The following is a 25105-nucleotide window of genomic DNA, read 5'->3' as shown; positions in this document are numbered from 1 at the left end:
TTGCTCGTGCTGACCTAGGTCAGGTGCCCGGCGCAGACCACTGCTGCGCAACAGCTATGATTTTACTTAATGATGGGAATGCCATGTCATTACGAAAAAAAGTCATACTATAGACTAGTTATCCAAATAATAACATGGTCTAATAACAGTTGGCTTCCATGTGGATCTCGGACTTCATGTGGCTGTGTGTGTCTATTTTTAGGAAGGCAGCTAACAATGTCAGTCATCTCTTTTGTTATCTTTCTGCACTTGCATCATTCGATTTGTAAAGCTCTCTTCAATATCCACGTCATAAAGACAATGTACATCGTCGCTGTCGGGCAGGAATTTGGATTTATAAATCAGTGCTATTGAACACCCTTTACGTCTGTGTGTGGGTTTTACAAACCAATTAAGCATTGAAAAGCACTTCTGACTAAAACTCCTAACTCCATTGGATCCTCAAACTGTTGGTCAAACCACCTAGACTCTAGGTGGTTTGACCAACAGTTTGAGGATCCAATTGGCCCCGACCCCAATATCCAATATTGGGGTCAGGGCCAAATTGGTCAAATGGTGACTTGATGTGGGCCGAAACCAGTTGCGGATGCGCTTGTACGCTCACACGCATTCGGTCAGCATCTGTTGTCTCAGACACTGCCACTAACTACGTAGATCACTTTTTTTTTATGTATTAAGAAGAATAGCTACTTTAATTATTGACATTAAAAACAAACAATGCAATTATAATTCAATTTGAAGTTAAACAATACCTGGTAATGTGTGTGGGTGGTTAGGTAATGTTTACCATGTTTTAAGCCACGTTCTACTACAGTGCCAGAATTTTTCCAGCAAAATAATTAGATTTATAGAACAGTGGTGTAAAGTAACTAATTATATTTACTCAAGTACTGTACTCCAGTAAAGATTTGAGGTATTTTTACTTTACTAGAGTGTTTCCAGTACTTTTATTTCTACTCCACTACACCTCAGTCACTGCTATAACTACAGTATATCAAATTCTTGGTCGAAACCGAATAGAAAACACTTGGCCGAATGGCTGAAAATGATTGTTTAAAAAAAATATATATACATTTTTTTTTATATTATTTTGTACCATTGCTGTCATGGCTATGCCTCTGTTGTAGAGCTACATGATTATGGCAAAACTTATCATAACTATAATCCATATTTAGATCAGTTATTTAAAACATATTTTTAGAATTATGTATTTACTATTGTGTAGTAATATAATACAATGTGTCTCAAAACATTAGCATGCCATACAGTTGAATTATTGCAAATTAAATGAATATGATTTCAAGAAATTACTATCTCTAGGTCCTACAGATCATTGATTAGAATGACAGACGGGAAAAAATAATATCTCCACATTAATGGTAAAAAACAACTCCACTTGTAGCTGTATTGGGTAAAGTGATGCAAGGACACATTCAAGTATCTGACAATGTATAAAGTCACCATACCACAAGGCATTATTGTGTTTTTCTAAAAACATTTTTGACATAGCTGGTTTCTGCCCCACAGCAGAGATATGACGTATCAATGACGTCATAGTGATGTCAGTAATTATGCATCTATATATATACAATTTGAATCCTGCGCCATGTCGGTTGTCAGTATGTATGTATGTAGCCAGTGTGACGTCATATGACATCACGGTCGTGACATCACGATGAGACACGCCAGTGTGACGTAATCTCACGACAGCATGACATCACATCCTACCTATAAATAGGTAGGATGCACCAGTTCGACGGCTTCCATCCTCAACACAACCCACGCCGACGACCCTTTACACAAATAAACTGCTAACTTCATCTCCTGCGATTTCAACTATCTTTTCACATTGTACACCACTGCACACTCCCCACAGGTCTGCCATACCAGGTCTGAGTAATCACAAAGTGGGTTTTGGTCATTGGAGAGGTGATGCACGTCACCTCTTTCTGAAGTGAGTACTTTCAAAGCCTGCCGTGGATTTAGGAGAGCACAAAACTCTCTCTCACACTGTGAGGTGCCTGTAAGGTGGCACTGCAAAGTGAACGACGCGTCACGCTAGACGTTCGGGCCGCGTAGCGGCCCGAACTTCTAGTATTGAACATTTCTAAAAGATATTGAGTTAGTTAAATTAAACCACTCATTTGGCAGCTCTATAGGCCAGTCAAGACTGAATCTGTTTCTTGAAATAATGCATTGTTCAATTTAGCATGACTTTTAATTTTGCTGGCTACTCACCTTTCTCTCAGCTGTATACCAGTCATTTGTAGGGAGGGGGTCTTGTACAGTGCGTGAGCTCAAACTTTCTAAATTATTCAAATCATGGTTGCTGGTGTTGGGGCAGGAAGGAGACAGTCCATTTACAAGCCCTCAGGGCGTTGAGAGCGACAGTACTTTATTCTACTCATGCCAGGAACAGAAAGACATATAATCAACATATATCATGAAATGTGCAGTATTATACAATGTGAAATGTGGACAACTAATGTAATATTTACAGTAAAAAGGGTATGGTGCTTTATTATGTATACTTTACAAAAGCCAACATCTATTGTATCCTCGTGCTCTATGATCTAGTCCTTAATAATGTTTACATTTATACTTTGTGGTAACATATTTAACAATGGAGTTCCTGCTTATATTTATGGTCAAGTGGACACTCCTTAGAAAGTCTGTCATTGTGCAGTCAACCTTTGCCTTGGTATAATAACCTGGTCTGTGTCAAACATTAATGTTTACTTATTCCCTTACAAAATAACAAGACAATAAACTCCCCCCCAACACTTGCATGAACACAGGAATGCATACAGGACAGTAAATGCAATCTGCATAGCAAAATCCTGAGTTACTTTAACTATGTTAATGAAACTCTGAAACACTTTCAGAGCTACATTTACACTCAGCATTTTACTGTGCAAGTGTGCAAATACAATTATATCCCCCCCATTGTCTGGGTTAAGATAATTGCCCTTGAGAAAGACACTCATAATTAACTCACAATAAGAGCTGCTCGGTGGCCACCAGTAAGACTGTGGTTTGTACTGGGCAGATGAATGTGAATAACTGTACACTGTATAATTGAGTGTTACTCTAACTCAGAGTGCACACATTTGTAGATTCTGAGTTAAATGAACATAGAGGATTTACTGTGTGAGTGTGAAGCAGGGAGCACCTACCATGGGTAAATAACGGTATAAAAAAACATACATTTGTGTGTCATTGAGACTACAGCATGTAGAGAGGAAGTGAGTGTCCATTACAGTACATGGTGTCTTTCCTGTCTCTCTCACTGAGGACCGTCTAGACTGCTAATCGAACAGAGAAACAGCATTCTCCATGCGACCAAGCACATTAACATCAAATTAGTACAAGACGGCAAACATCAGCTGCAACCATGAACTCATTGAAAAATCTATTCTGGGGATTGGAAGAGCAAAACAAATGAGAATATGCACAATATATACAACAGTGGCATGAGAGAAGCTGTAGCTGCTCTAGCTTAGGGGACACACACCGACATGGTATTCCTGGGTGGCAATTTGAGACGGTCCGATATATCGGCTTGACTGATAAATCAAGCCGATATTTGCATTTTGCACCATATGGGGACGGTGACTAAGGATGCTGATAAGGCAGGTTTCTTTTATTCCCCAAATAGTTTTTCAAAATTGTCAAATTTGATAATTAGATAATTATGCCGATTGATGATGAATATGTTAAATATCCAGTACAATTAAAACTAATTTCACATGTATTTTGAATGCATAAGAAAAACATCTCAAGCGCTACTCTCAGCCAGTAAGAGCTTAAAGTGCTTGAAATGTAAAATAGAGTAAACAATAAATAGAATGAAAGGCACATGCACAGAATGGGATGCCTTTTTTAGGGTACAGTTTGCTACAGTAATTATGGATATCGAAATCTTAGAGAGTGAAACAGAATGGGTTGATATCGGGATTCCTGTTCTCCCACATATCGGTATCAGCCTTGAAAAACCCATATCGGACGATTCTAGCTGGCATGTGCATACAGTACCTGCAACTGCTCCAACTCACAAGTGTGTATAGAGAAGTGTGCACCTTTATGTTCACTGAACAAATGACTACAACAGGGGTACTATTACTAACACGTACTCCTATCTCCAAGTGCTATTTCCTGGTAGAACAGAGGCCTTTTCTTTTCAGAGTTTCTTTACAGAGTCTCATTTCTAACATACCGTCCTTATTCTCTTGGGACATATTCCTGGAGCCAGAAGAAACTGGATCTTCTCCCCTCCGTCCTGCCAGGGCGCACTCAATGCTGGATTTGTGCCCAAAATCAGGTTAGACGGTGGGGGCTAAGGTTTCAGCACCCTGCCCTGGCAGCCAGGAGGCCTGGCTTTCTGTTGGAGACAGACTAACAGGCATGTGGCCACTTTCTGATTCACAGGGAGACTGTAAAAGATACAGAGTTCATATTAACCTCTTCTCCTCTGTCTCTGGTTTAAAGCCTCGACACATTGTAATTGAAAAGACTGCTACTCTATTCATTGCTATGCAGAAGCTTGCTAAGCACATTTTTATGGCTTTGCAGGCTCTCAAGGGGATTCCATCAAATAAATGTTGAAGTACCTCAATTTTTTTCCTGCAGGGCTGCAGTTATCTCTCAGCATAGAAATCCTTGCCATACAACTGTGTAATTCTTTTTTTTAATAAAAACTGATTTAAAAATAGTTTTGACCCATGGCTACATATGTGGAAAAAGTATAAATTTCCGAAGAGCAGTGGTTCATAGTTGTCATTATCATAAAATAGACCACAATGGAAACACGCCATCCTTTTGAGTTAGAATACCAAGAACCAGCTACAAAGGAAACACGTTTTCCTTTGAGTGAGAAGCTTTGAAAGGCTTCTGTTCTCATCTTGGTTTCCTGGAGGAAAGACTGTTGAAGGGTACGGTGCATTATATATCCTCAGGTATCCTACAGTTCCTCACATGAAAGAGATCCAAATTTGTCCAAATCCTCTAGCTTGAGTCTGTAGAGAATTACATAATTGAAGGGAATTACGTGATCCTCTCCAATGAACGTACTCCGCACAATGTGAGGATAACATTTCATTAAGCATCCCATGCTGGTTCAGTCCTTCAGTATATGAACATACAGTATTCACTCTATGAGAAGGCTTTTCCAAGTCCTTTCAGTCTGCAAGTTTATGTACATAGTTAACAGGGAAGTTCCCAGTCCTTGACGTGTCTCCTTCTATGTGACCAACCTGGTAAACACAGGGAACACAAGATTTTGTATTATTATATCCCACCTGTACAATATTAAATTCTTAAACTCTTACCCAATTGTATTTATCTAATGTAAAACAAGATGTACCTCCATTCAATAACATTATGTGCAGTAAATAGCTGTATTTTCACTCACCCACCAGTGGGGGTCATCAGTGGATGTGACCACAATGATCTCATCTTTGAAGAAGGCCAGCTGTTCGGAGCTGACTGCTCTGCAGTCCACCAGAGCCTTGACGCGCTTCTGTCGCGGCCTGCTGCCAGAGACCTGGGAAGGACGAGCATTGCATTTGTCAGCGTATTACCAGCAGGTTAAGATTGACTGTGAAATCTCATACACTCTTGCTAGTCTCATATGAACAGACATACAGGCATTTGTGAATGAACACATTTTAAAGTCAACAATCAAGAATTGAGAAACAGGGAGGCATGAGCTCAGTTCTGGGCTCTCCCTAGCTAGGCTGGCAGAGGGAGAGTAGCACCCAGGATTACATAGGCAATTGGCAAAAAAATGGGTTCCAAAATCAAGGGATAAAGAAAAAAAAAACAGAAAAAAAACAGAGAAACAAATTGATACCAATGTTACATGAACCCAACTACTTTCTATTATTATTTGTAATACTTCAAACCGTTAACCACACACACTGATTGAATGAAATTAGAAGTATAGTGTCACCATAGCGTTCCGGCGCGGTCGTGGTGCCGGGGCCAAGAGAGGTGAGGAGGACGGAGCCGGGGCTGGCGCCGGGCACAGGGACTGTCCCGGGGCCGAGCCAGGGCCACCTGCCATCAGGCTGCAGTACAGTTCCTCCTGGCTCCCCACACAGGCAGGAGACATCACACCACACTTCGACTGGCCTCCGCCTCCACTGCTGGTGCGGCGGTACGAAGTGGTCTTCTCTGAACTGGAGAGGGTGCAACAGGTCAAAGTTACATGAAATTGCTCTAATTACAGCTGGTCTGCTCTCATTAGAAATAGTTTAGGGACAGATCTAAGCAGGGGAAAAATAGGAGGATGGAAAATTGAACGCAAACAAGGATCGTGTTAGCAGTGTTCTGGGGAAATGTAAAGCTGTGACAGGTGTTAACCCATTAAGACCTGGATCTGTGTCATTTTTAGATTTGAGCTAAAAAGCATTATTTTACACTTTGGGCTATTCAAAAATAGCAGATATACAAGCTCATAGCGCGGCACCGAGTGCCGCGCTACGAGCTCGTAGATCTGCTATTTTTGAAAATTCGTGAAAATGTGTGAAAATCTTTGAATATATATATTTTTAAAGCGAACATTTTTAAATATTTGCTTCTGGGGGTCCCTGGAACAAAATATTTTGATGGGGGTCCGTGGCCAAATACATATCATATTGGGGGTCCTTGACATGAAAAAGATGGAGCACCACTGATATAGAAACATACGTTTTTCAGAAAACTGATTTACGAGACATGTAGAATCGGCTTCAGGTCTCAATGGGTTAATATTAATAAGAGAATTCTAAAATAAGAGGTTTATTTACATTTGATTCTCAAATGCAATTCACGATTCAGCTTTAGGTACTGTCCTCTGTACTAATACTCTGTACTAATAATAATAATACTAAAATGTATTATTAGTATTACTCAGTCTACCAGCTATATTAACCTCCAGTAGAGGGCGCTGTCAGCAGTGATTTGATGACTGTGGTTGTTGTGGTTTAGCAGCAGTGAAGCTCTGTTTTCTCTTACCTGACAGGCCCTATGTGGCTCTGAGAGTGAGACGCTGGGGTGACACTGCTTTGAGAGCCAGAGTTGGCAGTGGGTTGCCCCTCCCAAGACATGGTCTGCCTCTGTCCCCGGAGCGACACCCCCTGTCCGTGCGGCGAGCGAGGCGGCCTCCCCCCCTGACCCTGGTTCTCTATGCTGGGGGAAGGGGGGCTGTGTCTGGCCTGTGTCTGGGAGACAGAGGGGTGGGGTGTCGGGTTGGAGCAGCGGCGTGTAATGGGGTTGCCCTCTTGGGTGGTGACCGAGATCTGTGGGTCTGAGCGGCCTGCGGAGGGGGTCAAATAAAGTGAGGAGTGACACAGGTTTAGAGAGATTTCAGTGAGGCTGAGAGATAGACATAGACAAAGCCACGAGGTAAATGTTGTTTCCACTTACTTCCACACCAACCATGGAATCCCTATTTTGGGCATGTTCAAAAATGCAAATACCTTTTTTTTAAGATGTAAAAATATTCAGTTTTCATAAATGGTGAAAATAGCAGATCTACAAGCTCACAGCGTATCGATTGGCTACTTTCGCTTTATTTCGTTTCATGATCAACATGCTATTTATTTAAACGGAACAACTATCTGTATTTGATGCATGAGTTACTCATCTCCAAGAGGTTAAGGGAGAGGGTACATCACATTATGCAGACCTTTTGAAACTCGGGGGGGCTCACCTCTTTGGATGGATTTAGCTGGCAGCGGTGGTGGCATGGAGCCGCCGGTAGGTGCACTGTTGGTTGGCGGGGTTCTGTACAGGAAGTCCAGGTTCTCATATGTCTGACAAGGCCTGCCAGCGCCATTAGCCCCATTAGCCACACTCCAGCGAGAGGGGGCTCCGTTTGAGTGAAGAGGAGAGCGGTGGTTTCTGGGCGATGGGCTCAACTGCAGGAGGGGGAGTGAAAGAAAAAGGGTTAATCTCCACCGTTTCACTGTGGCTTCTTTACTGCATTCCTCTTCTCTTTTTACATCTTATTTTCCCAACCAATACAGAACTTGAGGTGAAAGAACCAATAATACTCTGTCAAAGGTGGTGAAGGTGTGATATGTTGGGTGAACAAAAAAAAACTACATCAATAGATGAGTTTTATATTTAGATATTTCTGGCTGAGGGTTCTGAGGAAGTTCTTTTGACCAAAACATCAATGTCGTCTCATTAAATACACACACCTGGTCTTCAACCTAACCAAAACATTTGCATTCCCTTCAACGGCTTCCAGTTGCTGCCCGAACCCGATACAAACACTGGTGATGGCCTACAAGGCAATAAAGGGCAGGGCACCCCTGCCTGTACCTTCAGGACATGATCCAACCCTACACCCCTTCCTGCGCACTTACACAGCTAATACAGGAAGGCTGTTCAAAGTAAACCTTCCCTAAAATACCCTGGCCAACGCTCCACACATCCTAGACTCTTCTCCCTCTTGGCTCCCAAGCTGTGGAATAAACTCCCCCTTGCAGTCAGGAGTGCACACTGACTCAGCGCTTCACCCTAGAACTTCTCATTCCTTGTATCCCTTCTTCACCTTTTTTGATAGATGATAGTTAGGTACACTATGCAGATCTATGTTAGTTACTTGTTCACATGTTTTGTTATTTAGATTTGTTTTTCTTGACCACAAATGCTACGACTGTTATTTATATGTTTAGACAGATGCTAGGTGTGATGTTTACCAAGTATCCTTGTTTATTTAAAGCCCTACATTATTCTATTTGCACTCTACTTATGTGACCATTTACCCTGACATTTGTTGACTAGGGTTCATGCCATTTACTCTGATTTCAAACTTTCAAGTTGCTCTGGATAAGAGCGTCTGCTAAATGCCTAAATTGTACATGTATCTTCAAGTGGAAGCAGTTTTGTGGTGAATCTTGTTTTCTTGTGCACAGTAAAATGCTCAGTGCTCATTTATCCATTTGTAACTCGCACTCGGAGCGCACGCATGTAACCAAAGGGACCCTTAAGGGTCCATTGTTACGGGTCCATTGTGCACGCTATCTGAGTTCAATTAACACTAAAGATTTTACTGTGTGGTTGTTGACCTCGAGGCCGCTTTTGCCTGCACTTGCTTTTGACAGGTGTGCCCAATCTTCTCTGTTTTTCAGGTTCTGGCAGAGAGTGACAGACTTGCGAAAGGGTGTTTTGTTTTGTGTGTTTTCCATTACCCTCTCATCCAGGTCATCCTCACTCTCATACAGCTCCTGAGACTGGGTCTCCCACAGGAACTCCACATGGATCTGAGAGTTGAACTTCCCACTCTGAGCCAGCTCCAGCTGAAACACAAAGGGAACAACACTAAGAACACTCACTAGAGTAGTATTTAATAATAATAATCTGAAATGTCATGCCACGGAAACACTCAAAGGGTCAGCTATGATGAAATCTATCAAGCAGCTAGCTATGCGTGCTTCATCAAGGAGCTTATACCAGCCAACTGTTTCTGTTCTTATGTCTATAACACAGAGGTTAAAGTGAAGAACAAAACAGGATATTACACAGAGCAGGTCTGACTCAGCCAGGCAGATGGCCGGTAAGAAAATACAACCCAGTTTATAGATGACACACACTGGGAGCTGATGAAGATAAGACTCCTAACGCTGGGGTTTGCTAAGCTTTGCTGCATTGGGAGTTAGTTTAAAAGGTACCATTTCCAGCGATGGGATTTGAATCTTTTTGTCCTGGGATTTGACTCTCTGGTAAGTATTCTAATGATGCAACTTGATTCTTTATTTGAACAACAAACTAAGACTACGGTTCCTGAAGTAGACCATGAATTGAGTAAGGAAAGAGTGAGGTCCCCACCAGTTCAACACACTGCATGTGCTGCATCCTCCTGGCGATATCCACTGCAGTCTCACCCGCAGAGTTCACTGGAGGAAAATATAGAAAATATAAATAAGTATGTATGTATACATTTAATCGCATTGACGATAACGTTTGTGTTTGAACGTGCACATAATGTGCATATGTTTACCTGTGTGGAGGGTGGCCTTTCCTTTGAGAAGCAGTTTGAGAGACTCAGGCTTGTGGTGCAGGACACTGTAGTGAAGAGCTGTATTTCCTTCTGTTGTCCTCTTCTCCAGACAGTTACTGCGCGCGTGCGCACACACACACACACACACACACACACACACACACACACACACACACACACACACACACACACACACACACACACACACACACACACACACACACACACACACACACACACACACACACACACACACACACACACACACACACAGCTTTCAGTATAAGAAGACAGGCCACGAGACAACCCTGTGGCTCCCGGAGTAAGTTGCAGCATCATAACTGATCTACAAACCATTGAGGTAGGTATGAACAATAGTCTGAGCACTGACCTGTTCTGGATGAGGAAATCCACCAATGCTAGAGAGCTCCTGTCCTCCAGACGCACAGCAAGGTGCAGAGGTGTCTCTCTAACATCCTAATAGAAGGAGAAAGGTAGAATGAATTTACTTTAGACCAAGCTGAATGTGACCCCCCCCCAGTTGTAGGAAGAACTACAGCCTTATTTATAAGGTATGCTCTCTTACCTGGTTGAGCCACCAGTGCGGCCACTGAATGTAATATTTAACATTTTATCTGTGGTGATGTCATTAACTTGACATTTCAGTCCGCAAATACGTTATTGACAGCATGTTTTCATGTGACAGTGATGAAGTCATTTTGTTTTGTTTAGTTTTTTTACACTTGATTTCTAAAAGGTCTTAAAAAGGCCTGAATGCTTTGCTGCCCACAATGTTTGAATTTATATTAACTCACACTTAAGGCTAATTTTCCTTTTGCTTGTATCAGTGTGTGCTTATGTCAAACATGGAAGGGGGCGGTTTCAATGACCCTATCTCTGAGCTGTGACCTGAAAGCTGAAATAATAAATGAGAGCCAAAAAATACACACACACACACACACACACACGCACGCACGCATACACACACACACACACACACACACACACACACACACACAGCTGTCAGCAACGGTACACAGTACTGGCTCTCTGAGCAGGAAACCGCTGATTTGAGAAGGGTGGAATACGATTAAAGAAAAGATGAAGAGGCGTGGAAGAGAGGAAGTGTAGCGTTTTAACAGAGGGCAGAGGAGGGGATAACAGGATGAGAGGATGAGGAGAGAAAAAGAGAGGGTAAGATTTGATTAGAGGCCCTCAGAGATGGGAGGGCAGGCCGGCTTACAACCGAGGCCTCTAACTAACTACCCACAATGCACCCTGAACACAAGAGAACAATTAACACATATTTCACATACTGTAACATATCCACATTTGACTTTTCCGTTTTTAGACATTAGAGCCACTGACGTTCACACACACAGACAAAAGCAGTGCTGTGGGTTCGGTCATATTAATCAGAACTTAAGTGCATGTTTGCACACAGCACAAGGGTGCATGTGTGTGTTCTAGTGTTTTCCACAGTCTTGAAAATGCAGGGTGGGCCATCCTGTCTAGAAGAGATGTCATTCCTGCTCAAAGAGCGTCATTTGGTTTTAATTCAGAGCTTTGAAGTCTTACAGTGCCTTTTAACAAGCAGGCGTTCACACATATTATATATGTATAAAGTATATATATGTGTGTGTGTGTGTGTGTGTGTGTGTGTGTGTGTGTGTGTGTGTGTGTGTGTGTGTGTGTGTGTGTGTGTGTGTGTGTGTGTGTGTGTGTGTGTGTGTGTGTGTGTGTGTGTGCGCGCGCACGCACACATAGTCACATACACACACACACACACACACATCTGCTTGCAGGTGCCAATTACCTTAACCTGTCCATCGGGGGGCAGTGTGAGAGACTTGGCCAAATCCTCGCCCTCGGCATAGAGCTGTAGAAGGGAAGTGAGGTTACGAGCCCCCACAGCGTCATACACGCGGCCAGGATCTGCATCGTCTCTTCTCAGGAGGACGTACCGACGGTCAGCATACTTTGCCACGATGTACTCTTTTCTGGCATTCCTGGAAATGCATATATTTTAGTGCTATTTTGTGTGGGGCAATAATATTTTATTTATGAATAGTATTATTTTGACATATTAAATCATAAATATTATTTATACATAATATAGAAACTGGTCTCCATTTGACCAATCGAAAATCAGGAGAACTCACATGTCACTTTGGGGAAATGGCTTGACGTTGTCATTGGGAAGACCTGCCTCCATGACATCATTGAACCTGGTGTTGCCGATACTGACCGCTAGCTGAACCATGACAGAGAGAATGAAATGAGGATGTTAGAAAGTAAAGTATAACAGTTACACCAAGCCTGTACTTAGGCAATTTTCGAAGTTATCATTCTGTGTGTGTGTGTGTGTGTGTGTGTGTGTGTGTGTGTGTGTGTGTGTGTGTGTGTGTGTGTGTGTGTGTGTGTGTGTGTGTGTGTGTGTGTGTGTGTATGTGTGTGTGTGTGTGTGTGTGTGTGTGCGTATGAACTCAGTTATCATTCTCTGTGTGTGCGTGTGTGCGTGTGTGCGTGTGTGCGTGTGTGCGTGTGTGTGTGTGTGTGTGTGTTTTCAGTTGAGTTAAGTTTGCTCAGGTGAGTCAGCACTTGCCAGCAATCTGCACAGAATTGCACTATTATGGTTCGGCCCTGCTGATGTCACTTAACTGTCACTCTCTGTGGCTATCGGTCTGTCTGTAGAGGTTTCATCAACATTTCTCACACTGATAACAGACTGGCAAGAAACATTTGAGGCTAACTTATCGTTTGTCGAACAACCGTGAAACTGGGGTGAAGAAATAACAAAATGAGCCTTGCAAATCCTTGTATGTTGAGCACAAACATACAGCAACAAATCCAGTGTTTGTTTAAGTCTTCTTTAGAGTCAGATGTGTGGGGTTTGCCCTTCACCCAATAGGCTGTGAGCAGTGGCATAATTTGCCTAAGGTGTATGTGAACCCATACACAGGATTTTACACCGCAAGGGGGTCCCCCAAGGAGGGGATTTTCCTTTTCCCACATTTCCCAGAATGCCATGGGGCACAAGGGCTTATTAAGCTGCTTTACTATCAATTCATTGTGTAATTATTTGCATTGGGCCTGTGTTACGGGGATGTGTTATGGGATTTATGTGTTGTGGTTTTCATTTAAGCCTAAGGTGCCTATAGTATTTATACCATGACTGATGGGGTATGTAGGAAGCATCAAGGAGTTTGAGTTGGTCTGTATGTATGGTATTTGCGAGCTGTTGCGGCAATAAAATAGGTTTTCCTTGTCTTCGAACGAAGCCACCAGTACAATGTGGTAGGGTATAAGTAAGATAAATATTTTGTATTCGTATTTTAATGAATATTAATAAAAGGCTAATCAGGGGCCCCTTTGATACAAAAATTACCCATGTGAATAATAGTGAATCGACGCCCCAGGCTGTGTGTGTTTATTACCAGTAGCTCTGAGGTGCTGAGTACATCCAGTGTTAGAGACTGGATCCTGGAGTAGTGAACCCCCAACTCTCTGTGGATCCCAGAACATTCTATACAGGTCAGGATGCCCAGGTTGGTGGACAGCCATGTAGGATCTGAGATACAGAGAGACAGGTAGGAAGACAGGAGGAGAAACAGTAAGAGACAGAGCGAGTAAAGGGTGCCAGGCAGACAAAAGAGAAAGAGTGTGTCTTTTCCCCCACACATAAATACTGAATAAAATAATCTAAACATCCCATGACTTTCATTCATCTTAATTAATTTGATTGGCTGACCTGCTGCTCCACAGTCAGCACAGACCTCGTTGCCAGGCATGCGTCGCAGCTCAGCGATGACGGCTCGTGACAGATCCTGAAGGCCGCTGTCATGGAGGTGTAGCTGGTCTCCACCCAATGCCGTGTTCAGAGCCTCCTCCTTACTGTTCTGTAGCACCGACACCCAGCTAAACCACACACACGTATACATACACACATATTGCTGAATTTCAACAGATTTCCACTGACCTGGTAATGTCACAACATCAATAATAAAATCTACAGGAGCAAATATCCAGTGGCCATGCATTTAGGGTACTATGTTTTGGAATAACCTGAATAGCCCTCAACTTCAAGAACATCTGGTCCTTACAACGATAAAAATATAAGAAAGCACACGCACGCACACACACACACGCACACACACACATGCTCTGTAAAACAGTCTGAATCACACAGAAAATGTTAAGAAGATAACTGGTTCCTTTCACTTGTAACATTTTGTTTTCAATTAAAATGAATAACTTCAAAGTGATATCTCACTAGGGAAGGAGGCAAGATGCACAGCACAGACTCGTCATAACAAGAACAGCCAAAGGACCGGCAATTAATTTTCTCCACAGGCTAAAAACAGATCCAAACAACCCATCATAGTGCTTAGTCATCCAAGTGCCACTTTCACCCCCCCCCCCATCCCCACCGTTTACATAAGCTTCATACAGCCCACCTCTCACACTTAACCTCATGTCCTTCGTTTCTCAAGCTTGTCGCTTCCCCTGTCCTTTCAGCTGTGCCCCCCCCCCCCACCCCTTCCCTCCTGTTCATCCCACTCACCCTTCCTCTTCCTCTGTCTCCACATCGTCTCACAGCACATCAAAGCATCTGCACACAGGCCCACACACAGGGTAGGGCAGGAGATAGAACCCCCCCACCACCCCCACCAATACACACACACACACACTACCCATGCACCCACACATGCATACATATGCATGATGTTGCACAAGCAGACGCACACGTTCTTGCTCAGCTTTGTGGCTCCCTCCAGAGATCGGCCCCGCCCAACACCAGCTGGGCCAGGGGCCTCCAAAAGGACAACTACAACTTCTCCTCTTCTCTGTCTCTCTATCTCTGTTTGTCCATTGTTTGTTAGCCCTGTTTTCGGCGGTCTCTCAATGGTGTAAGTGTTCAGACTATGCACACCTCTCATCCCACTGACTGACATGTATGAATGCATCTTTATGAATTCATTTCTTTCTTATGTTTAACCTCTTAAAGCCTCTATACTTATTACTTAGTAAACAAAAAAACATTGACAGGGGTCGGCTCTGTACTTGATCAGCTGTTTTCCCCCTCTGCACCAAATCTCTCCACCAAAAACAGAGCTCACAACGTGTCGTGTTGCGACGTGTTGTGAGCTTGCAGATCTGATATTTTTGGCGAATGTTCCCCCCAGAGTAGGGATGTTAGGATTCAAGTCGTTAATTACCCTACAGCATGGTATTTTTCTCCATTTTGCACCTATTCCTTAACGTGCATGTAAAGACTTGATCAGACAGTCGGTGAAGAAAGGTAAGGGTGGGGGAAAGTGGAGAAAGACAGACTCAAATATACGGTAGCAAATGAAAAGAGGGTTTCAGCGCTTACATCATACATTCCTGCTCATCTTCTGCCTGGAAATGATACGTCCGATTGTCTAAACACACACAGAGTACAAAGAGAAAGGGTAGCATAGTTAGTATGAACAGACACTCTGACAATTGACTGTAAGATCCTCAGTGCTAATTTAAAGCTGCAATCTGTAAGTCTCGTGTCCTCTCCGGACGGAGGAAGGTAACTGTAACTGTAATCCAAAAATCAATATATCCCCTGTCCAAGAGCGGATACTGTCTTGACTGAGCAGTAGTTGGTTGATCTACCGCTCAATCAAGATGGTATCCGCCCTTGGACAGGGGAGATAGTTGGGCTTATGATCTTCGGGCAGGGCTACTTGTCAACCAGTAAGTGTCCTATACCCGACACCAGTGTCTATACCACATCCAACCACTGCAGATGTGCTAGTTAAATTGTATTAACATACTCGACCATAAACACTTGTTAAAATTATGTTTTTTTTTATAAAGATGAGCTTTGGATTGCAGCTTTAACTCTGAGAATAAATGAATAAATGTACAATTGAAAAAATGTAAATTAAGGAGAATTTTACTGTGTATTAAAGATTAAAGAAGCTCATTATGTAATGGGAGACAGAGAGACTATAAGATACCGTAAAACAATACTGGCAGCATTGGATAAATCGTCTGTGTGACTAATGTGGTATGAACCTGGCAAAAGCCAGAGATTCACACCTGTTTCACATCACCACCGTGCAGATAAAAGTCATCTACAGTTTATTTCCAAACAAAACATAATCTGGTCATAATTTGTATCAATATTTGGGCCAAGGGAACTAACATCACGCAGCCAGCTGCATCACAAATGACTCTTGCATGAGACTTCACTGTGGAGGTTGTGTGTGTGTGTGTGTGTGTGTGTGTGTGTGTGTGTGTGTGTGTGTGTGTGTGTGTGTGTGTGTGTGTGTGTGTGTGTGTGTGTGTGTGTGTGTGTGTGTGTGTGTGTGTAGGTACGTACGTACTTTATTCATCCCCGAGGGGAAATTAAGGTGTTACAGCAAGACATCAATAAAAACACATTATATATAATTATAATAATTATAAACATGTGTGTGCGCGTGTGTGCGTGCGCTGAGGTGATATGGGGTGAACCTACGTGTGACCAGGTCAAATATCCTCCTCTCCTCAGGGTTAGGGCGCACTTGACAAGTCAGCAGGTTCAACTTGGCTGGTGGTCGATTGATCTGAGTGCACACAGACAGACAGACAGACAGACATTCTGGTCAGCCATGGATTTCGTTTGCTGTACTTTGTTGTACTGATGGAACACAATTCAACTTAAAAGCCAGTGGGTTGGAGTGGTGTGCAAGTCCATTGGATTTAAATGTCTATTGAACGTGTTAGGCCCTGTGTCTGTCCTCACCGTGCTGTGAGAGATAGTCAGGCAGCCATATTTGACCCCACACTTCCTCTTCTGCCACACCTTCCTGATCCTGCAAGAGGACAAGCCATTCACGTTAAAGTGTCACCTCCAAATGCTGTTAAGGAAGACAACAGTCACAGTGCAAATCCTGAGTGTTCATTTAACTCTGAAGTCCATTTTGATACTTTTCAAGTGTTGGCTGTTCCCATTTAGACCTGAGGTCGATTAAAAAAATGCCCTCTAAAATGCCTAACAGTTTTCTGAAAAAAACTTATGTTGCTATATACAGTACATAGCTCAAATCTAAAATGGCTCAGATGCTTTCCCGGATTGAATGGGTTAAGTTAATCACTCAGGTTAGTGCTTTGGGTATTCCCTGGAACAGAAGAGCCGTAACCTGCACTCTGTGCTTGGCCAAACTCACTCCTGTTCACACAGTACTCTTGTTTTTATTACCTAAATTCAATCAGGTAAGAATCTTCTGTTTTGTATCAATGAACTGAGAGTTGTTTACTCTTCTCTTGTCTCCATATCACCGTACTGAACCACATCCTCTCATCTTATCTCACCATAATCTGGCTCTGAGTCACAGTATGTGAAATGTATGTGCAAATGCGTGTGTGTGTGTGTGTGTGCGAGGGGGGTTACGATGTAAAAGCTGGATCCACTCAGCTAGCTAGTCTGCCAGTAAGTTCCAGAGGAGGGGCCCCCTCCTTGAATCTTCAACCCCACAATAATGAAGACCAGCTGGGGTAAATGAAGTCTGAGTTCCCCCTTCTCTCTCTCCAACTAAAAGCCCATCTTTGCTCCAGTCTCTCCACCCAGGTCTGAACGAGGGGAAACTTACTGGAAGTAGAAATCCAGGTCTCCCAAAAGAATGATCCAATACATAACCAGTACTTCACATTCTACACTCTGTTTCCTACTGTTTATCAGGCAATTTTCATAAATTCAATCTCTGTACCATTTTCTTTACACTGAAGACAACGCTGAGAGAGGTTAAGGAGATGCAAGAGAAATAAGAGGTGGAAGGGGGGTGCATGCGATTTGATGAGGCAGGGGACTAGACTGCTATACCATTTATGGGAATACAATGTTAACATTAAAATAATCCCCCCCTCTCCTTCCAACCATGCCTCCCTACCTACCCATCACTCTTCTTGAGCAGGAAGCCAGATTTCTCTGTCCCATATTTCTTATTGCCCTGTGGCTGGTGGATACTGTAGCCGTTGCCAGAGTTCTTCCTGTTCAGGTACTCCTGAGAGAAAGGAAAAATATTAGACATCACTTCAAACCACCAGTTAGCAAATCCACTGGTTGAGGAAAATACAGCAGGTGTAAGGAATGACAAACCATCTGAAACAGTCACTAACTGACCAAAGGGAGGAGTAGTAAAAGATAGAGTCCACACACACTGACTAGACAATGCTCCCATGAACATTTATGGGAATACAATGACATTTAAAGCGTCAAGCTCTTCTTCAGCCTGACACTCGAAACGTCGTATACCAATACAAAAATATGGGGGCATTGTCTAGTGTGGAGACTCAATCCTTCTGCCCACTGTCCAGTACCTGGTGTTTTTGGGGTTGTTTTTAAGATATGCATGCTTCTGAAAACTTTCTGCAGGGGCAAATATGATTAGCATTAGAGATAATCATATTAGAGATAACCTAATCTGATCCTTTTCCAGGCTAAGTGAGTAGAGTACTACTGTGTCTGTATAGTAAAATATCCTCCAGGGTTTTGCAGAGTTGCATACAAACTCTGTTCAACACCAAAAGATGTGTGTTTGTTTAAAGCATTGCAGTTGTATACTCTGGAGTGGTAATGGTGTTATGGCTTAGCATACCTCCTTTCCTTCCACTTGTAACTGCAATCTGAGGGCATCTCTCAAATGAGAGAGCTGTCGCACCTCCTCGTCCTGGTCAAGACGTACCTGCAGTATACACAAAGTACAACACATACAGTAGATAAAATACACAAACACACAAACGTCCAAACACACACCCCACACAACACCACACCACACACAGTGGTCAGCTCATTCATTTAGGCTACAGCAACTAGAGTTTGGTTTAATTGGAAACACAAGATGTTTTCAACAGAGGAGAAAACATCTCCAATATTCATTGGATCACAGTAAATGTTTTCCTGATGTGGCCTCTTTATCTGGGTGTGGAACAGTAATACATCAGAGCTTTTACTTGATGGCTCAAATAATGCAGAACAGAGGAAAGCTAGGGTGTGTGTTCCTGGGGGGGTTGTCAGTGTAAGCAGTAATCTTGCTTGACCAATCTTCCCTGCCACATAAGGGAAATCATTGGGAACATTAGAGCCTTTTTCCTGGGAACTGCATCATAGACCTCTGTTTATAACTTTTCTAAAATTCCCTTTAGACACTGAGGTTTGACTTGTCTGGGCTAGTATCTGCTCTCCCATGTAGAACCAGAAAAACTTCTAACTGCCCCGGCATCAAGTATTAGTTTCCACCGCTGTACCCAAATTCAGTGAGAAAGCTTGCTCTGTGCGCAGACCTGCAACCTGTCAGTGGTTAGAGAAAGAGCTGTGTGCTAGGGAAAGAATTAAAATGAGGAACGCTTTCAGTTTCATCTTTGTGCAAATGGAAGAGCATTTCTGGGAATTGCCCCTAATGAATGTCTGCCTGTGGGTTCAGAACCCCTTCCAGAACTCTCTGGTTCTGGAAGGGTAAATAGGCTGAGGTTTTGGCGGCTGTAAACAGTGAAACAGCGCAATAGCCATTACACAACTGTTGTCTGAAACGGTTCTAAACTGCATGTGACTTACGGTCTCTGTGGGGCCACAGTGTTGTCCCTTATTGTGACTGAAGTAGAGATGACTAATGGAGAAAACCTTGTGCCTGTGTGCCTTGTGGTGGTGAGTGATAACATCAGTGAGTGTGCATGGGAGAGCGTGTCTTTGTTATTTATGATAACATCAAACTGAGGCATTGATTAAAAGGAAAATATAGGCTGACAGCAGCCGGAGTAGACTCTAACCTTTGACCTCATAGCTAGTAATCGGATGACAAATACACTAATACAGTCCTGAATCCATAACAAACACAGACATTCTGACAGTGTTTACTTGTATCTACTATTTTGTTGTCGTCCCCACCCCCTCCATCTGCATAGTCCCTGCCTGTCATTGCCAAACCCTACTGTTTGGTGTGTAGACAACCACATCTCCTCTAATGCACATGAAGTCACCATGGCACTTCTTTCCCCCCCGACAGTAAGGAGTTTCACCAGGAGGATGTAATGCGTGCAGAGGAACACACTATCCCTCCCAGTTCTGCTCCTTGCTGAACAGACCGGCCTGTATAAGTCTCTAGTGCGGCGGCAGAGAGCTCCCTCCCCTGCCGGCTTCTCATTCGCAAACTCGTTTGGAGAGCCTGGCCAAGCCGAAGGCACCGAGGGGGAAATCAAACCCCAGCCTCCACTCGTGGGCAGGTGGTTGTGAGTGGCTAAGGCTTATTTACGCTTAGTCCCACAACCGTGTTGTCTCTAGACCAGGGGTCTTCAACGTTTTTCAGGCTAAGGACCCCTTAGCTGAGAGAGAGATGAAGCAGGGACCCCCCACTACTTATTGTGTTTTCTACAAACTTTTTCATAGATTTTATAGATAGCTTTCAGTGTTAACTTTGACAGCAATTTTTTATTTAGTTTTAGTCATAGTCTTTTCAATAAAATTACATTTAGTTTTAATCATATTTTAGTCATCTGAAAAGTTTTAGTTTTAGTCGAGTTTTAGTCGACTAAATATAAGATTTTAGTCGGAAAAATCTACAGTTGATTTTGTCTGCAATTGTTTTTTTGGTGGGCCTTGATGGCGTCGTAATGGCAGATTTTACACAAGTTTGGTTGTATGCTGAAAATAGCCGATCTGCAAGCTTTTATATTTTGGATTCATGTTAATGTGTATTTGCCAGACATTTAACCACTTATAAACCCTCAATACTTAGTAAACTTGACATTTGCCTCTGTTTTTTTGTCTCTACACCAAACTTCTTCACCAAAAATAGCAGATCTACAAGCTGACAACGCATCGCGTTGTTAACTTGTAGATAAGCTTGTAGATCTGTTGGTGAATGTTCCCCCAGAATAGGGATGCTGGGGTTCAAGTGGTTAGTGTAAAAAAAGAGAGAAAATCTCACATAGATTTGGCGGACCCCCTGTAGTAACTCTGAGGACCCCGTAGGGGTCCCGGACCCCCCGTTGAAGACCCCTGCTCTAGACACATAATTTGAAATGTAACCATGGAAGGTTCGTGGAACACCCTTCCATGTATACAACAGTATGTATGAACAATTTACATTCAATCTATTAAAGAGAATGGCAAATAACAAGCGGTGAATATGTCAGACAGACAAACCAAACAAACCACCAGATCCTGTACTTACCGTGTGAACAGAGGTGGCCAGCTTCTCGATGAAGGGGGTCAGGTTCTCTGCAGCTTTCAGGCCCTCCTGGAAGAAACTGAGCGCAGAAAAACAACAAACGCTGAGTCATGACGGCGTATCGGTCAAAGACATTCCAGTTCACACACCAACCAAAACACCACACAACCAAGGCTGTACGAGCTACTCCTATGCCACATAAAACTCATAGTAGGATTTGGAAAGGGAAAACTTTAACTATGTTAATAATAGCTTATAAAATTAAAAAATCAAGTCCATATGATTTCCATATCAGGATTTGAAAAGGAAGGCCTTGCATCACTTGTGTTTACTCTTCATTTATCCAGAGCAGGTTGAGTGAGCATGTAAGCTCTTTTTCAGCAACGCCCTGCTTGACAGCCACATTCACATCCTAGTACCTGGGAGCTGCCCAGTACAACCAGCACAGCTTTTTACTGGTGGACCAGCAAACATCTCCACTGTAATAATTGAAGGGACAGCAGTTCCTTAGTAGGGATAAGGTCTTTCTTAAATCACCTTCCCCACCTATATTCTTTTAGCCGGGGTTTAGTCTGAACTTACTGTTATGTTATTTGAACTAGAAACCTCCCAGTCACAACTAAACTACAATTTGGTGTTTTCACAGACTTCACCAGTGTTGGGACTGGAGTTACTTAACAACTAAGTAATGTGTTACTGTAACTACATTACTTTTTGTGGTAACTAGTAGTGTAACTAATTCATTTCCCCAATTCAATTATACAGTTACAGCTACTGGGGCTAGTTACTTACTATCTCACTATGTGAAAGCATACTTTCAAATAGTGAAGTAGTACACTTTTGGTGTACTACAAGTACACCACAATAGAGGTGTCATCCAGCGTTCTACTCTCACTCTAACCTCAGCACCATTGAGCTATATAAAGAACAGCAAGCACATAGAATGTCAGAGGCATGACCTGCCCTATTCTGCCTCTGATTGGTTAAGTTTAGGCATGAGGAGTTATGATGGGTTATGGTTAAATAGTTGGGCACACACACAAAATCGCTGGCACTGTCTGTTCCAGTCCATAAGCCAGGCAGAGCTAAACAGACTGATTGCAAGGTATGTTGTTGAAGACATGCTTCATATATCAACAGTTGAGTCTATTGTGCATAATACTACTTAGCTTTAATAACCGTCTTGTGTGAAGGAGAGGTGTCATTTTTCCACACAAGAACAGCCTAATTTTCGATATAGACAACTGTGAATAGTATATTCAGTGAAACCAACCTGAGCTGAGCTTGGAAGTACTTGATGAGGCTCTGGAGAAGGTCAGGCCCCTGGCGAACCTTCAGCTCTTGGATCTTCAGAAGGTACTAGAATTGTATAAATGTGCACAAACATGAAGAAGAAGGCACAAAGTGACCACTTGTCAGTAGCACTCATAATGTAGGACTCATCCTAGACTAAACAGCATCCTTTGAATAGGACGTGTTTTATGGTGCTTTTTATTTTGAAAGGGTGTGTGCACCATATTTCACCGGTCCACCATGTCAGCGATCCCTGAAGAGTGTATTCCTTCTCAAAATATGGAAAACGTTTTTGGGAAACGCAGAATAACAAGGACGAAGAACCAAGGCCTTGTCTGACCCATTCCTTTCCTGCTTTAAATCTTAATGCATGTTTGAAACAGGTAGGAAAAAGCCTCGGGTGAGCGAGCTGTATGGCTTTTTGCTCTGTGGAAGGAATGACTACATTGTCCTTGCTCCATAAAACCCCCAGTCTGAATCCATCCATCTGTCTTGACCAAGGCAGAGAGTGGAGCTGGGGGGGGGGGGGGGGGGGGGGGGTTCTGTGCGTGTGTGTGTGTGCGTGCGTGCGTGCGTGAGAGAGAGAGAGAGAGAAGCAAAGAAAAACTGTGCAGTGGAGCAAGACTTATAGCAACGCCTGATTTATCCTTAGTTGTGCGCCGGTCTACAAGCTAGCCGGTCTACGAGCTTGTAGATCAGCTATTTTCGGTGTGATACACGGCGCGCAACCGAGTATAAATTGGGCATTACTCTGTTCTTTGTCTCAACAGCTGGTCTCAGTCAGCACTCAGCAGCACTTCTCTCAGGGATCGTAAACTGTATCTGCATGTGGATTGGAGCTTCCCTGAGCGTATGTCAACCGTGCCTGTGTGTACTGTATAAGCACAGCCAATTAATTTGACAGGGGGCTCACTGAGTGGCTTTCAGCTGAAGGTCATGTGAGCGGAGCAACGTTACCATCCTTAAAATGCATTTTCAGTTAATTTAAGTTAATAGTGTCTGACAGCTGCTAGGAATCAACGCTGCTCGTGCAGAATGCAGATGATGAGCATGCGTGAAATTTGGAGCTAAGTGCTCTACCAAGACCACCCAAGGAATCTGAACCCGGTCCACCACTGGTATTCCATGAAAAGGTGCCTGGGTAAGGTATTTTGACTGGCAGTAATCCCCCCTCACCGCCACCGCCACACCTCACCTCACACATCTGCAGCTGGAAGGTCCGTCTCTCTCTCTCCATGTCCTCTCCTCCGTCTGATCCCTCCGTCCTGATCAGCCCCAGCTGTCTGCCCTTCTCCTTCCTCTCCTTCTCAAGCTTAGCCCTGGATGAGTGGAGGGGTGGATGAAAGGACGGAGAGAGACAGACAGAAACAAAGAAAGAAAGCGAAAGAAAGCAAGAGTAGAAAGCAAGAACAATAGAAAGAAAGCAAAAGAAAGAAAGAACAAAAGAAAGAAAGATGTGTTTATTACATTCTTTTAGAGAGTACATATTCAGGCTTTGTAGTTGTACTTTCTGTTTGTATAATTGTGGACGCTTGCAAATACTTTTTATTCCTTCACATTATCCAGAATGAGTAGGAAATTAGATAAAGGACAGTATAGAAGAACTGAGTCTCTCTTACAGCATTACAAAGCAATTTAAGCCACCGCTGTAATGCCAAGATGAAATCAAGACAGCAAAGTGCGAGTGCCTTGGTTTTATTTTATTGAGCTGTAACAGAGAACAGCCAAGGGGAAGAAGCCCATTGACAATACCTAAAATCTAACAAGGACTGTAAATGTGCAGTGATACCACAGCAGCAATTGCACCTGTCCTGGACTAAACTCTTTCCTCTCCTGGGGATCTAGTGTTGTGTTATAATCAAATTTAAAGTAGATTTAAGAACAGCATGTTATAGGTGCTCATAACTACGAAGACCATGGTTCACCACTTACATCTTTATGTCATACTCTTTCCAACTCTTCTCCATCTGTTTCTTCAGCTCCTGAGAAGGATTAGAGCAACAGAGAGGGTGGGGGGGGGGGGGCATATGTCAAACATATGGACAGAACAAGAGAAGAGAGCATCTGATCCAGACTTCCTCTCGATGGCTATAAACACTGAACCCCAAATGCATGTAATCTAAACTCACAATGAACGTTCACCTTACATGACACTCCAGCACGGAGTTCGGAAAAAGGCGACTTAGCCAAGCAACATTTTGGTGTGTGACTGGTCTGGGGGGTTTAGGCAGGGTGAGCACTTAGTAATGATTATAATAAATAAGAGATAAATAAAAAAGGTCTGAAGAAAACGCTCATTGTGAAATACTTTATGATGTGGCACCGAAGGGGCCAGCCGTAGAGAACGGGATTGGTCTGTATCTGTGTCTTCCCCTGACACTCGCGCCAAAATGACGCAGGCACAGGAAATGTACCAGAAATATATAATATTTATCAGATAAATACAACTTCATTTTACGGTTTCTGAAAACATAGTTGTTGTTTGAAAACCTTTTTGATTGCACAGTAAAGCCATGCTGTTATTACACTCTGCAATATACATATTCATAAACGTTGAGATAAAACTATGTTTAGTTTAAGAGGTTTACTGCAGCAGAGTAATATCTTCCTGGACAGAATGCGACCAGTTACTGGT

The 25105-nt window shown here is 42.9% G+C and overlaps 1 protein-coding gene across 2 annotated transcripts in view; it reads right to left on the bottom strand.

Moving 5' to 3' along the window:
• Positions 1 to 2138: 2138 nt before the first annotated feature.
• The window catches only part of asap3 (ArfGAP with SH3 domain, ankyrin repeat and PH domain 3), a 37664-nt gene continuing 14697 nt past the window's right edge, over positions 2139 to 25105 (bottom strand). The window contains exons 5-26 of one of the 2 annotated variants that reach the window (XM_084045345.1): positions 24403 to 24452; positions 23666 to 23789; positions 22451 to 22536; positions 21181 to 21256; positions 18610 to 18696; positions 17906 to 18015; positions 16758 to 16827; positions 16491 to 16578; positions 15369 to 15417; positions 13743 to 13909; positions 13429 to 13562; positions 12154 to 12245; positions 11808 to 12000; positions 10383 to 10468; positions 9992 to 10107; positions 9820 to 9887; positions 9183 to 9290; positions 7694 to 7901; positions 6997 to 7297; positions 5951 to 6179; positions 5415 to 5542; positions 2139 to 5252 (exon numbers count right to left, since the gene is read on the bottom strand). In XM_084045345.1, coding sequence (XP_083901471.1) covers positions 5240 to 5252; positions 5415 to 5542; positions 5951 to 6179; positions 6997 to 7297; positions 7694 to 7901; positions 9183 to 9290; positions 9820 to 9887; positions 9992 to 10107; positions 10383 to 10468; positions 11808 to 12000; positions 12154 to 12245; positions 13429 to 13562; positions 13743 to 13909; positions 15369 to 15417; positions 16491 to 16578; positions 16758 to 16827; positions 17906 to 18015; positions 18610 to 18696; positions 21181 to 21256; positions 22451 to 22536; positions 23666 to 23789; positions 24403 to 24452 — 2583 coding nt within the window. In that variant the 3' untranslated portion in view covers positions 2139 to 5239. Of the gene's footprint in view, positions 5253 to 5410; positions 5543 to 5950; positions 6180 to 6996; positions 7298 to 7693; positions 7902 to 9182; positions 9291 to 9819; positions 9888 to 9991; positions 10108 to 10382; positions 10469 to 11807; positions 12001 to 12153; positions 12246 to 13428; positions 13563 to 13742; positions 13910 to 15368; positions 15418 to 16490; positions 16579 to 16757; positions 16828 to 17905; positions 18016 to 18609; positions 18697 to 21180; positions 21257 to 22450; positions 22537 to 23665; positions 23790 to 24402; positions 24453 to 25105 lie in introns of both variants that reach the window. The other variant, XM_084045344.1, reaches the window with a different exon arrangement.

This window comes from Gymnoscopelus microlampas, assembly GCF_963454915.1.
Source record: "Gymnoscopelus microlampas genome assembly, chromosome: 20".
Classification (NCBI taxonomy): Eukaryota; Metazoa; Chordata; class Actinopteri; order Myctophiformes; family Myctophidae; genus Gymnoscopelus; species Gymnoscopelus microlampas.
The sequence above is the reverse complement of the archived record's forward strand: the minus strand, read 5'-3'. Positions and strand labels throughout refer to the sequence as shown.